General features: G+C 41.7%; 1 protein-coding gene across 1 annotated transcript; it reads left to right on the forward strand.

The window, feature by feature from the left end:
• The first annotated feature begins 3,581 nt into the window (after positions 1-3,581).
• On the forward strand, positions 3,582-7,396 carry LOC139611781 (mucin-2-like). Its single transcript, XM_071466695.1, has 3 exons — positions 3,582-3,720; positions 3,991-4,062; positions 4,957-7,396. The coding sequence occupies exons 1-3, from the start codon at positions 3,589-3,591 to the stop codon at positions 5,923-5,925; spliced, it is 1,173 nt and encodes a 390-aa protein (XP_071322796.1). The 5' UTR covers positions 3,582-3,588; the 3' UTR covers positions 5,926-7,396.
• Positions 7,397-15,043: the final 7,647 nt, after the last annotated feature.

Consider the following 15,043-nt stretch of genomic DNA (forward strand, 5'->3'; position numbering starts at 1 on the left):
GACTTTGTACCAGAGAGCTGGCAGGGTAACGTCTGGTTAATGTCTGGTCCAACTGATTCAAACATGTGGCTTCTCAGGTACAGCTCCTCTGTAATGTACAGAAAAGGTCAGGGTTGCAGTGCACCTGTGAAAGCAGCTTGTTACTATGAGATGTGGGGGGGATTAATGATGCTGAGGAGGGCCTGAGGTTCAACCCCTCCTTCCACCCAACATGATATTTTTTTCTCCACATAGATTATCTTGCTATCTCCAGAAATTGCAGTGTTACGCTTGATGCTAGAAATTGTGTCACAGCAACATAAGATATAGAGCAATTTTGTCATTTTGACAACAACACGCTTCTTGTCATGACTTTTGTAATAGTCCAGTAAAATCTGATGCGAAACAACAATAGCATGAGGAAGCTCTGTGATGTTAACAGGAGCAGCATTGCTGACACATCCTTCTGGAAATGTTGTAAGCCTGTGCTTGAGCAAGACCTGGGAGATTCTCAGCGGCCAGCAAACAGCCAGAGTATATTTATTTATATTTACATATTCTTATGAAGTGGGCAAGATGTCCTAAAATATAAGGCTAAAATAAAGGTTTTATTCATGAAAACAGGAAGAGGGCACAGTCTGGTCTTAAATTATCACAGAGGAAAATAAGTGTGACAAGGCAGAGGGGGAATCTTTTACTGTTAACTCCTACAACCTTGATTCACTTACTTAACCTCAAAGTGTCCTGTTGCAATGTTTTGTTTTTACAGTTTAATCATGAAGAAAAGTTTAGCTTGAATGTGTTAGCTGTCCTGAACATGACCATACCTGAGCAAAGACTACGGCTGGATGATGGTAATAATTGACCAGATTAGAAATTTTCCAGTGAAGGGCTCTGGATAAAGTGGAATCAATGTGGCTGACACTGTTTCCCCAGTTATTTCTGACTCAGACTCCAAGCAAATTTACCTTGGTTCACATTAGATACGTGGATGAAGGAGTATTCACAGCAGGTTTATGTCTCATGCTGATGGAGACGTGCAGTGTGTGTGCTGTGATAATGTTGCATGTGTGTATTTTACCAGCAATAATGACATTAACAGCCTTATTACAGATGTAAAGAGACTGTCCTCCTACACAAAACGAGCCCACAGGTCGTCTGTGCAGCCGGTTATTATGACCCATAGTTACATTTTGTTGTTAGGTCACATGTAGTGGTCACAGTAACTATGACAGGAGCAAAGAGAAAAGCGCTGTAACGTAGTTTATAGAGCGACAAAGTCCACACAGGAGGAGGTTGGGGTGGATGGATGGGTCAACAAAACAGGAATATGACACAGGAGAGCCGTGTTCGATTCCCATGTGAAAGTAGCAGTTTGTTGTGTCTCTTATCCGTGACCGTTCGACAAAGTTAACCTCGTTGTTATCATTGTAACCATGGCAACAAAGATTGTCTAATGTTGTACTTATTTTAGTCCAAATCACCATCTTTTCCTAAACTTAACCAAGCCATGACTGTTTTTAAAGTAACCATTGCAACAAAGATGCAATGTGCCACCCTTGGTACAGTCCATGTATTTGTTACTGTAACCATAGCAACCATGGTTTCAGGAGACAATCCTATGGGTCGTATCAGAGGGTTGAAAAAAACAACCTGCATGGTTGTTCAGGTTGGAGGACTGGTTGGAGTTGTGGATGTAAATATACTGTTTGTCCTGCAGTGCGATAATAGAACAGGAGGCTTTCTCATGATATTATGTGTTCATTATGTGTATCATTATGTGATAACATGTTCAGATTATTGAATGAATCAGCTGTTACAGAATCCACAGTGCACGTAAGTCAGGCACGATGCATCTATCTCTCAGTGCAGTGTGGTGCCTTTGAAAATGTGACACCAAATAATTAAGATTCATCCTCAGGGAACCATGGATATCTACAAAGTTTTGTGCTAATCCATCTCATATGTTGTGACATATTTCACCACACAAGTAAACAAATCGACCTGTTGGTGGAATTAGATGAAAAGTCAGACAATCAGATGCTCTGGGCACCTCTGGGACATCTCATGTCAATCTGCCCAATAGCTGTCATGTCAACCTCATGTTAACCTAAAAGAAAATGTCCATCATATTTATCACAACCATTTTACAGGGGCCAAGGTGAGCTGAGCCTTCGGTGATTTTGGTGATGGGAAGAGAGAGAAAGAGAGGAGAGGGAAGTTTTAGAGTGATAAAGTAACACAGTGGTGTCACAAGCACAACCACACACAGACACACACACACACAGACACACACACACACACACACAGACACACACACACACACACACACTGTTGGATCAAAGTGTGGCTCCACTCTAACTCCACTGTAAGATTCCACCGTCTGCTGCACACTGCTGGTTTCTGTCTGCGTTTCTCTACCACGTCATTCAGTCTTTCATCACCATTTGTCATTTCTCAATCAGCTCCTGTCACCATACTTAACTTACATGTCTTCCACCATCCCTTCCTCCACAGCTTGAACACTGGCACTGAGGCAAATCCTGAGGTCTGGAACTGTCTGATATGAAGATGATTTGTGGGAAGTTTTTATTGTAAACTGTGTAAAATCTGTCAATCTGTGAAACTGTACAGAACATAAGCAGCATCAGTAGCAACTAGTTTGCAAGCGTGTGTGTGCTTGTGTGTGGCTTTTATGTGACAATGCAATGGTTAGCAGCCGACTTTTCTCAAACTCAGCGACTTGACTCCGATGAGAGTAGCCTGGTTTTAGCTTTAGTTTATCCATGAGATTTGTTCTCTAGATCTGCTGGATTTATTTGGCCACTTGCAAATTGCAGTTTTTAGGATTATTTATTGTTGACTATTTGCAATTTCCCTTTTAGACGTAGCGGTCTACACCACATGGTAGCAGCACATTTCTCTCATAGTTTTAAAAATCTTATTTTGAATATAAGAGTCCATGAAAGAACAGATAATTAGATATAAATGAAGTTTTGTTGGGGATGGAGGTGGGTTTAAAATTAAATACATTATGGGATTATGTATTATTATATTCTATGGCTTTAGTTTTAGATTACACAAGCAATCATTAGCTTACAGTGCTAAAGAACACTCATAGAGGACCCAGTAACAAGTGTTGAAGTCTGGCTGTTAGTGACCAGTCAATAGTTCTTAATGCCCAATCAAAGCAGTCTAACACCAGACCTAATGTCTAATCAATCCAGTTTTCCACAGGTGAACTCCAGTCAAGTTGTAGACACATCTCATAGATAATTAAATTAAACAGGATGCACCTGACCACAATCTGCCACAGTAAAACATCTGATTACTTTTGTGCATTATCACACAACATTTGATTAGAGTGTACTTCAGGTGTTTGTGGTGTTTCGTCCATCCCATGTAGGAGATTAAAAATAGTAAAATAAATATATATGTGCCAAAGAAAAATAAAAACATAACTCAAGAAACAACACCTCCTCAGCTCCTCCCCTCCACTCTAACCGCAGGATATCCAGTTTTGCTCAACCACTCAAACACCCCCCCACCCCCACCCCCATCTCTTGCCCATCACAGCCCTGCCCAGCCCCTCTGCCCAGGCAGCATATAATGAACCAGTCCTGTGTGGAGGTCAGACATCTGTCTGCCCTCAAACAGAGAAACAGTGATCACAGCTGCACAGAATCCTATTGTTTTATAGCAGATTTAAAAGAAGTTCAAATAAGGTGCTGCAGAAAACTGGTAAGTCTTTATATTTATTACCATGTTTTATTTCTATTTTATTTTTTTCTTTTTCTTCTAATTTATATTTCATGATTTTTTATGGGTTTATGAGAAAGTGACCAAGTATGGGATTATTTACCTCTTTTGGAAACGTGATGGATTTTATATCAGCCACATTATCTGCCGTAATGTTCATTCAGAGTTTCCAGTAGAAACTTGATTCTAACACACAGCCTCTGTCAGCGTGTAAATGACTCTGTTTTCGCTTGTGGCTTTCCTTCTTGGCAGGCAGGAGGAGAGATGAAGCTTCTGACAACCGCCCTTGTCATCATATATCTTACAACAACCTCTGCCAGGCCGGTGAGCTAACCACAGCACTGCATATTAATCTTTCCCTCCAAACTTCTCCTTTCTCTCTCACTGACTGTGCCTTTCATGTTGTTCTAACTCGCATTCCCACAAAAACTGGAACATGATGCCTGATAGCTGCAGTATCCATATACAAAATGTCAGGAGAAATCAAATTCAGTTTGACATTCAAAGACATAATTAGACAATTCACTGGATTGTGTTTAATTATTGTTTTAATGCATTGTTAAAGTGATATTTTGCCTGCACCCAGCAGGCATCGGACATCAATGTAATGTTATAAAGATGTTGGACATTACATTGGACAGATTTTGATTGGATTGGTTAATGTCAAAACCTGACAGTAGCTAACTGACATTGTGACAGTAGTAGGTGTTTGGTTTTGCTCATAACTAGAATGTTATTTTTTTATATATGTTGGTATGAGAAAAGGCGTTGGCATGAGACATTTGGAAGATTTTGGACTTTGATTACAGAACAACACAACTTCGAGCCAACGTCAGCTGTCATCACCATTCCACATTAAACAGACGTTGGCATTAGACGTTGTGACGCTGTATTTTGGTCACCTGATGTCACAACCTGCATTCAACCAAATATCAATTTCTAATTACATTGGTGGACAGCTGCCTGCCTGCAGGGCACATGGCACCAATAATGTGGTTAAGGTTAAGAAAAGATTGTGATTTTTTTTTTTTAAAGCTAACATTAATTGCTGGATCGCGATGGGACAGTCTGCGGGAGCAAAGTTGGATGTGCATCACATCTCTCCACCATCCTGACCTCCACACCCACACTTTCTGATACTTTCTTCTTCTGTGCATAAAGCACCTACTACCACCTGCACTGGCACTGAAGAATGACACAGTAAATGTGTTTTCGCAGCCTTTCAACCATCGACACTCTTCCTCAGAGTCGTCAGAGTCATCAGAATCCAGTGATTCTTCAGAAATTCGATCTTCTGAGGAGTCATCAGAGGAAGTCACTGATCAGACCACGACACCTGTGACAACTGCTGCCACGACAACTACTGCGCCGACGACTGCTGCCACTACGACTGCTGTCACGACGACTGCTGCCACAACGACTGCTGCCATGACGACTGCTGCCCCGACAACTGCTGCCACGACGACTGCTGTCACGACGACTGTTGCCACAACAACTGCTGCAACAACCACCCCTGACATGACCACCCCTAACATGACCACCCCTGACATGACCACCCCTAACATGACCACCCCTAACATGACCACCCCTAACATGATCACCCCTAACATGACCACCCCCGACATGATCACCCCCAACATGACCACCCCTAACATGATCACCCCTAACATGACCACCCCTAACATGATCACCCCTAACATGACCACCCCTAACATGACCACCCCTAACATGACCACCCCTAACATGATCACCCCTGACATGACCACCCCCGACATGATCACCCCTAACATGACCACCCCTAACATGATCACCCCTGACATGACCACCCCCGACATGATCACCCCTAACATGACCACCCCTAACATGATCACCCCTAACATGACCACCCCTAACATGACCACCCCTAACATGACCACACCTGACATGACCACCCCCGACATGATCACCCCCGACATGACCACCCCCGACATGATCACCCCCGACATGACCACCCCTAACATGATCACCCCTAACATGACCACCCCTGAAAGGGGTGCATTCACCCCTGAACCAATCACAGTGGAAACAGACAGGCCGAACGTGGCAGAGACCACACCCATTGCCATGTCAACCCCCGGTCCGACTCGCTGTGTTACCTTCGATATTCCAACACCAACTCCCACCACAGAGAGAAGAGGAGACAACTAACAACAAGGTGTCAGTCTTGTTAACCATCTGTAATTTTACAACTAGCTGTAGCCAGTAGGGTGAACGGGGCTTTAGCAGCTTTGGAGGTAAAGTTTACCAAATAAGCAGAGATACTCAGTAAGGACAGTATCACTAACCCATAAGGGGTGAGTTGTAGCAGTGTGTATTGAGTGTTATTCTTAATGAGCAATTTTATTGTTATTTTATTGTATTATTTTATTTTATTTTTTTTCATTTAAAGCTCTGTTCCAATATGTTTGATTGGCAGACTTACTTATTTATACCACCGTCAGCAAGTACAGACGTAAATGCAAAATAATGGATAATGGGAAAGATAGCCTAGAAAGGTTCCAGGTTTAGAGTGTTAGCACGTTTCCATCTATCAGATTAGCCTCCATCTTCACACAAAAATCACATTTCACACTGAGCTTATAAAAAAATTTAAAAAATAAAAAAAAGAGTGGGATTGGGGGATTCATTTTAAATTACAGCGGGACCAGAGAGTCTGCTGAAAAAAAGCAGCTGTAATTATCACTTGGGTGGGAGTTAAAAATTACCCATAAAAACTCAAATAAATCTAGTCTTTATGGAGCTTTTGGTTGTATTTAGAGATATTAAAGGTGGTAAACTCAAAGCTGATTTTTATTAATATCTGCTGCCACCACTAGTTAATGTGGAAGTTTACATTTTCTGTAATCAATATATATATATATATATATATATATATATATATATATATATATATATATATTATTAAATACTGCATATTACTCTAAATATTGTTCAGTTTAAAAAAAGCAAAACATTATTTTGTTTGAAATATATATTCAGATGTATATGGCTCAGTAAAGTACTCCCAGTTTTCTCCCAGTGTGCCAAAGTAGTTCATTTTAACTTTTAAATAAGTTTAAAGTATTCATTTTTAATTTTCTTTTTTTGCTATTTAATAAGAATTTTCAGCACCTGTGGCACAGGTTTATCAAAATAAACAAACATCTCAAACATCTTATTAATCTGACCTGGAAAAAACAAACAGTATTTGATGTGCTGATTCATCACAGTTGAGTATTTACAGAGAGACAAACGTTGTTACGACATATTTCACTGACACTTTACCAGAAAACAGGGATGGAAGTATCCAGAGTATCCCACTGTATCCCACGGCAGTGCGTTTATAGTTTGTGGAGGGTGTGTCCTGGTTGTCCTGTTTGTGGTGTTAGCACTTGTCTGTTGTCAATGCATGTTGACTTCATTATTGCTGCAGTGGTTTTGTTTAATTATGTGCTGTGAATTTATCTTTTCCCAAATTAAATATGGCCCAAAGAGATCTGGAGACAACATCTTAATGTTGTTTGTTTCTGTTTTAACTTGTGTCAAACTTCATTTTGTTGAACAGGAATTTGCATGATTGTATCTGTTGTATTAAATAGTTACAGTATTTCTAATAGAGAAAAATAAACTATCTAAATTATCAGAGAAGAGCAATCTTTGTGTCTCGGTGCCTAATAGATAGATAGATAGATAGATAGATAGATAGATAGATAGATATTCCTTTATTAGCCCCACAGAGGGGAAATTTACATTATTACAGCAGCAAAGTGGACAGTGCAAGAGATAAAAAAGCAAATATTAGTATCAAATACTGTGTGTATGCCCACAACAAACTTTCCTAACGGTGTGTATGTTTGATGAACGCTACAATGTGTTGGGGTTAGGGTTTGCTGCTGCTCCAGTAAGCCACACTGGGAAGATCACTAGACCCCTGGTCTATCAGCTTCTGCAGTGCTTTGTAGTATCTGCTCAGTTACACTGCAGATCCCATGTGTCTTCACAACTGATCTGACTGGCTTGTTTTTTTTAAAACATTGACAGACACACCTCTGTCAGTCTTTCTTTTCCACTGCCGAGGCTTATACAATGATATATGATGAGAGAATATGATCAAAATTAATGAAATGCTTTCAGTGCTATGTAAGGGGATGATTGTAACACCTGCAGATGTTAAGCATGTCTGTCTGAGTATGTTGTGTATTTACTTTATGGCATTGCCAGTATGTAAGAGGCCTGCCAACAGATTTCATCATCATGTAGTTGGAAACATCCCCGGATTCTGGGCTTTTTGTGAATGAGATTTTGCGTGTTCTCACATTCCCCTCACCCATATACACTCAATATACTGCAAAACACAATAACGGTTAAATGGAGATATTTTGGCGAAGACAGAAAAATGAACAAAGCGCACACGCTAACTTTTTACCGTAGAAACTGTAGGTTGTATTTCGTCTTGTACAACAAAGTAGAAAACTGCTCTTACTGAAATGATGACCCCTCAGCTTCAGGGGGGGTCCGCAGTTGATTCCCGTGCGTCATGAGCGCACAGGTGGTCCGCGGACTGTGCGGACTTCCGGTCATCTGTCGGAGTGAAGAAAAGACGCGTTGAACTCATTTAATGACAGGAATGATGCATTCAAGTTGATTTCAACTTGAATGCTGTGTTCATTCATTCATGAGGAATGAGCTGTATGTGCGCATGCGTGCGTCTGTGAGAGCACGAGAGAGAGAGTTGCCTTAATGACGTAGGCTATGTGAGAGAGAGAGACGGGAAATGCCTTTGATCCATGTGATGTCATATAGTGGAACGTCTATATATAGAGCTGGTTTTTAAAATCTGCATTTTTGTTTTCACTCCAGACAAGTGACTTCAAACGCACACTCTTCAACCACAGTGAGAATTCAAACACTGAACATTCACAGTAAGTTGTAAACAAAGTGAAGCAGTTACAGCAGCTTTGTAAAACAACAATCTTCTGTTATGGACCAATCCGTATCCATGATGGACAACTCTACCGTCGTCACACCCGAGGCTCTTTTGCCCGTGGTGAATAAATATTTTGAAAGGTTCTCTGCAGTACAGTGGAACATGTTATCTGCAGGGATTCAGGACTCAGCCACAACAGCTGCACTGACTGACTTGTGTACAGAAGTGATACAGATTCTCTGTACAATTGTCCTGAGAGTTGTGAAGCCAATGCTTGAGGACAGCTCTCACCAGAGGGAATCTCAGGCCGATATAAACATATTTCTGGAGAACCTCAACACAAATGTGGGAGACTCGCTCTCTCGGAGCTTTGCTCTCGCTCTCGATGTCCCACAGGAGAAATATGACAGTGCTGAACAGCTGACAGCACTAGTCGAAGAGGAAGTTTCACAGAAGGTAAACTCCATTGTGTCTGCAGCCATCAACAGCCCTGTTTGGCCGTCACAGCCGGCTGTTTTTGTCAGTGGCTCCGTGTCCAACATCAGATCTCTTGGTCAAATGGTGTCTCACGCTACCAAATGTCTGAGACGATATTTGGATAGACTGAAGTTCCAGTGCCTGGGAGAGTGTTGGCAGCCAAAAATCACAGAGTCTTCCTCATACAAAAGCTCTGAGTCAACACCAGAGGTCCTTGAAATAGAGGAACCAGAGAAATGTGAAACACCTCAGAGTGTAAAATCAAAGATTTCCGTCCCGTCTGCCACTAAAGCTGTGACTGACATTTTTCTAAAATGGTCCAGCAAGACACCAGACATGGAAGAAGAGGGCGATGATTCTCCCCGGGCTGTCATCTCTCTGGATGCTCAGGATGCAGCGTCTGATATCGTTCAAGTTATAAAAGAAGATCTGCATTATGACAACTTTGAATATGTTGCCGGATGCAGTGAGAAAAGCATCTCTCCAACGCTTCATTTTGATATGAGGTTAATCTTCAACAAGGCCAGACCTTCAGACGACACCACCGACTCCATCCAGATCTACCACAAACAAAGATTTTCCAGGTTTGCCCAAGAACAATATGTAAAAATGGTGGCAGAGCTGAAGAGCAAGTTTAGGACAAGACGCCTAGAGTTCCTGGTGAGGCTCAAGCAGGGTGCACGGTCCCCTCAGCTGACACTCACTGAAGATGAATGTCTGATGCCAGGAGCTGTTCCAGAGTCTCCCAGGCCTACACCTGAAACTCCCAGTCCAACCAGCATGGTGTCAGAGGTCAGCATGAGGACCAAGAGGTCTACAGTTAATTCTGAGGCCATAAAAACTGATGTTGACAGACTGTTTCACAAGTTACACCAGCCAGAGGATCCTGCAGCCAGCAAAACACTGGAGAACATCAAGGCCAGTGGCGAGATCAGGAAGTTCTCAAAGGAACTGGTCGATAAACTGTACGAACATCTGATGGCTGGCCTGACAGATCAAATTCCTGTGGTTTCAACGGACAGATGTCTTTCAGACTCTGTCATCCCTGAATTAACCAGGAAGGCCACCCGGTCACCGTTTTCTCCTGAGGTTCTGTACGCCATTACAGAGGACTCAGTGGAGACGTTCTTACAGAAGGTGCTACTGTGGATGGACAAAGAACCATCAGAGAAAACCAACTACAGTGAGGAAGTGTCTGGTGCACTGACTGACATCCAGGATGTAATCACAAAGATGCTGTCCACACCAGAAGAGGAGGACATCATGAGACTGGAGTCCCCTGAAGCCAGAGACCAGCAGATCCCAACACCGTCTTATTTAAGTCAGACACCACCTCCTGAGGCTGCACCATCTGAATCCGTCAGAGAGGATGGCCTCAATGTCTGTGACCATGCTGATGGTCGTGAGTTGACGTCACCCAAGTTGGCTCCAGGAGAATCTCCTGACAAACTCTCTGAGCCTCCAGCAGTTTCTTCCCCCAGTCATGAAGGACGTCCCCCCACTCCTGATGGATGTCCCCCCAGTCCTGAAAGATGTCCCCCCACTCCTGAAGGATGTCCCCCCAGTCCAGTGTTAACCCCTGAGGAGCTCGGTCAGGGGCTCTTTGCAGAGTCAACTGATAGCTCCTCTTCTACATCAGATGAGATGACCAACTAGCTCATGACTGCTCTTCTCCTGAGGCTCCTCACAAAAGTCCCGAGCAAAACCAATGGATCCCAACAGCCAGTCGACATCGACGCCATCACCAAGCGTCTGTCAGAGGCGGCGCAGGATCAAGTCAACATCTGTGGCTCTTCTTTTGGAAAATCCAAGGACAAGCTGAGGAAAATCAACAAGGCCTGTGTAAATAATTGTCTGATACCCAAAGAGATAAAACTCTCCAGTATTAAGATAAAAAGAATAAAGAATTCTGTATCCTGTGTTTGGTTGTGTTGTGAGTATTTGCAATGCATGTGTCAGTGGATAAAGGTGTTATCTGAATTTTTTAGCATGTGTTTTCTTACTTAAGTAGCAGTGCGTTGATCTCCCAGGGCCATTTAGGGAAGGTGCTTCTTCTCTTTAGCTTTATAAATACACATTCACATTAGGTCCATAAACTGTGACACCAATAAATATTATGCTGAAATGTGATGTACAACACCACAGGTGGAGTTCTCAGGATATATGTCATGTTAACATGAAACTCACAACAAGACAAGTTTCATACAGTCTTGTCTAAGAGCAGTACCACATACTAATATGGACAGCAAAAGGTCAGAGGTCATTAAACATCGCAGTGGAAATGGAATCATCTGTCTGTCCATCTTCAAAGAGGACACAGCAGGAGTGTTCAATAATGAAATCAACAGAAAAGTTGATCAAGATCGAATGTTCACGTTCAATCTTGATCAACTTTTCAAACTGTGACTGGTCCAGCACCGATATCACAGTGGTGCAGCTAAGCCAGCTGTCTACTACAACACTAAAGATGCTTCAGAGCGTGTGTGGTTAACAAGGGTCTTACCAGGTGTGGAGAAGCACTGACAGCTGCTGCTGCTGGTCCTGGGACTTTGTATTGAGGCCACTGAAATGGAAGGTACTGTGAAGAGAAGGAAGGTTAATCACCCACAATACACAATCAAAATGTGTGTAAACACATAATTTTTACTGTAAACCAACACAGAACATATTTTCAAACACAGCACTGGATTCATGATTCAGTCCAATAAAATATGGACTGAATCAAGTTGATAAAAAATTACATCTTATGACAAGGCTCTGGCTGGGCCCCTCAAGGACATTCATAGAGCTGCCCCTAAGCCACTCCTGAGGGTCATTGTCCAGTTGTTTCAATGTAAATTCTAATATTGGTGTGAACCTACAGAGGCAGTGTCCTATATCTGCCAGGAGGGGGCACTCTATACATTTGGCAACTTGGTCTCACTCACAGCATTTACTCAGAACTGTCAACATTTTTCACAGTGTGAATTTCTTTTAATAAGAAAATGACAGAAAATTTGTCTCTCACTTTAATACACTTATGTTTCAAGGTGCATTTTATGTCATATTTTACATTGATCTGTGTGCTGTTTGGTAACACCATGGCGGACATCACAGTTGTGATGTTTTTGACGTCAGCTTTTTCTGGTGGAGATAGAGAGAACATGAATATGACTGTGGGTTATTGAAACTATAAGAAGACACAACAAAGATCCGCAAGGTCTCAGGGCTGATGTTGATTTATTTGGCCTCCTTTGGCTTAGTGGGATCTAGAAAAATATGCCAACAAATCTGTGCTTAAAAGACGAAAACAAATCTACCAGAGCTCACAAAACAAATCAGTTTGGGAGTTATTTTGAGGTGTGTCATTTTTCCCCACTGCACCACTACGGTACAGGTCTTAGGGTTCCCACACCTGCCAAATCCCCCTGACTACACACTATATGGAGCGAAGTAAAGAATGGGCGAGAATGTCCACATAGTTTTCTGAATTTTTGTTCTGGAACTTTTTGGTTTCAGTGAAGCAAAATCTTAAAAACATCCTAAAAACATTTTAGACTATAGCATTCCTCCAAATTTGTCTCCACAGTTTGTGTTCATACCTTTCCTGTTTTTACATAACTGTTCTCCCGTGCACAAAATCAGGTCCATGCTATTATCCTTCTACATATTGTAAACATTGTATAGGAAAGCACAAGGAGCAAATGTGCAACAGTATCAAAATAGCAACATTTGCAAGGGTGTGACTGTTGGTGATATCTTTTTTAAAAACATATACAATATACAATAACATTTAAATTGGTACCATGTCTTTCCTGATATAAAACGCCAGTCCTTCTGTAAATTACTTCCCCCAAGTGTTCTGTCTCATCACATGGGGTGACACTGGAAAGTGAAGCAGCTCATATTAGCTGCTTTTTGGCTGTGGTTTTGAAATTGGGACGGGGGCTAACATCTGGAAGAGAGACACACTGCCCACATCTCACTGCATGCTGGAACAGGTTTGTCGTTCTGCCACTTTTAGTTTACACAGAGTTTTTACAGACCTTATACAACACGGTGGTCTGTTCGACTTCAGACTTTCCATATAACATGACTGTCTTTCTAAGGTCTGATTTCATCATGTTTGACAAAGCTCACACATGTGGGCATCATTATGAGTGAATTAATTAGATATATCTCCCAGCTATCACGGGGGATTTGGCAGGTAGGGTAACCCTAAAACTCGGTCTAGCAGTGGAAAAATGAGTGACCCAGGGGTCAGCCTTTGATTTTCCTGCTGTGATTAGTCCTGGTGGACAATTTCCCACTTAAACCCACGGATGTAAATATGTAATAAAATACTGTATGTATGTTGTATATAGCACACCAACTTACATGCAAATTCAGTGACGTTCATTCTACAGAAAAAGGGGCATAATAATATGTAAATTGCTCTCTCTGATCAGGAAGCATGGACCATTCAGTCAGTAAACAGATCACTGCAAATTAGAGACTACTTACCCCTGAAGGCAGTGCCACAAAGGAGAAACAGTGGTTAGTCCACTAAAACATAAATATTGTTTTTGTAATTTTTTCCCAGATAATTTGGACTATGAAGACTCTGTTACACTCAAAACATGACTAAATTGTTCTTAAAGACTTGATTGATTGTTCGGTTCTTCATGTCTTAAATCCCACTGCAGGATTACACACTGTGACTCATGCATAAATATAGTAATCACAATTAGTCTTATCCTGTTACTGTGTTAGTCTTCTACATAAAAGCTAAAGCCCAGATGTGTTCACAGTGTTGGACGAGCTGTCAGCAGCCCTCCCAGTAGGAGAGTGTAGGATGGATTGACGCCAACCCATGCAGGATCATTACATCGTTCAACAACCAAAGATCTGTTCAGAGGCACTTGTCCTGAAAGTCTTTCCGGTGCCACTGGTGCAAAGCTGTTCAAGTGTTTAGTCAGCAGGAGTAGTGCAGTCAAATCTAAGATCTAAGAGAACTGTCTCAGTACCAAACTACCAGCCATAAATGATGATATGAAAGCATTACAACCTTAAACTAGTGAAGCCTATGGATTAATATGTTGGGATAATTAAGTATGGTTTGTTTTACTTCCATTCTACACCATATCATAGTGTACCCTGCACTCTTGTGGTCTGAATGGGGAACAATACTGTATCAATACTGGAAAACTCCAAACATCTGAAATACTCAATGCATGTAGCGCTCCACACTACGGTGGCCCTGAGAGCTCAATGCATTAACATGCAAACAGACAAAACACAAATTCAGAAAACAGCTTCATCAATTTGACAACACATGAGCTGCAAATGCTCACGATACAACCAAATACATAAACACACTGCAAGTAGCACAGACAACATCAGAAAGCTATATAAAAATGTTGATGGACCATGGATGTTTTATAATACATCCAAGTGCACTTGTTGGTCAATGCTTTAAACTTCAAATGTCACAACTGCGTTCCAGCCTAGTTCATCACTTTTTAGCATCCCCTGGAAACACTACTGCTGTCGTCAGTGCTACTTGCAGCTGGTTTCTGTATTTGGTTGTGTTGTGAGTATTTGCATGTGTTTTCTTACGTTACGGTGCATTCAGCTCTCAGGGGCACCATAACACACCTAGTTTATCCAGAGGGAAAATAACGCTGAAACCTTCCAATACAAGACTCACCGCGATAGCCTCGACTGTACCAGCTTCACCACAGAGACTGTTACAATCCAAGGTGCACCATTTCACTCATTTGAAGAAGGTCTAAATGAAAACTGGGGAAGAGACAAATAGAATTATTAAATCAGTTTTTAATCAACTTATTGAAAAAGAAGAATATATCAATATCAGGGAGTACATACTGTTCATACATTCATGATAATCTACTTCGTTGTACC

Source organism: Trachinotus anak, unplaced genomic scaffold (genome assembly GCF_046630095.1).
Source record: "Trachinotus anak isolate AG129_WGS33_773 ecotype Australia unplaced genomic scaffold, CSIRO_AGI_Tana_v1 ptg000028l, whole genome shotgun sequence".
Lineage (NCBI taxonomy): Eukaryota > Metazoa > Chordata > Actinopteri > Carangiformes > Carangidae > Trachinotus > Trachinotus anak.

What these genes read in the sequence shown, in the direction of transcription:
- LOC139611781 (XM_071466695.1), top strand. Translation starts at nt 3,589, where the DNA reads ATGAACCAGTCCTGTGTGGAGGTCAGACATCTGTCTGCCCTCAAACAG. An exon ending in TAAGGTGCTGCAGAAAACTG is followed by an intron (nt 3,721 to 3,990) that starts GTAAGTCTTTAT and finishes CCTTCTTGGCAG; the next exon opens with GCAGGAGGAGAGATGAAGCT. An exon ending in CAACAACCTCTGCCAGGCCG is followed by an intron (nt 4,063 to 4,956) that starts GTGAGCTAACCA and finishes GTGTTTTCGCAG; the next exon opens with CCTTTCAACCATCGACACTC.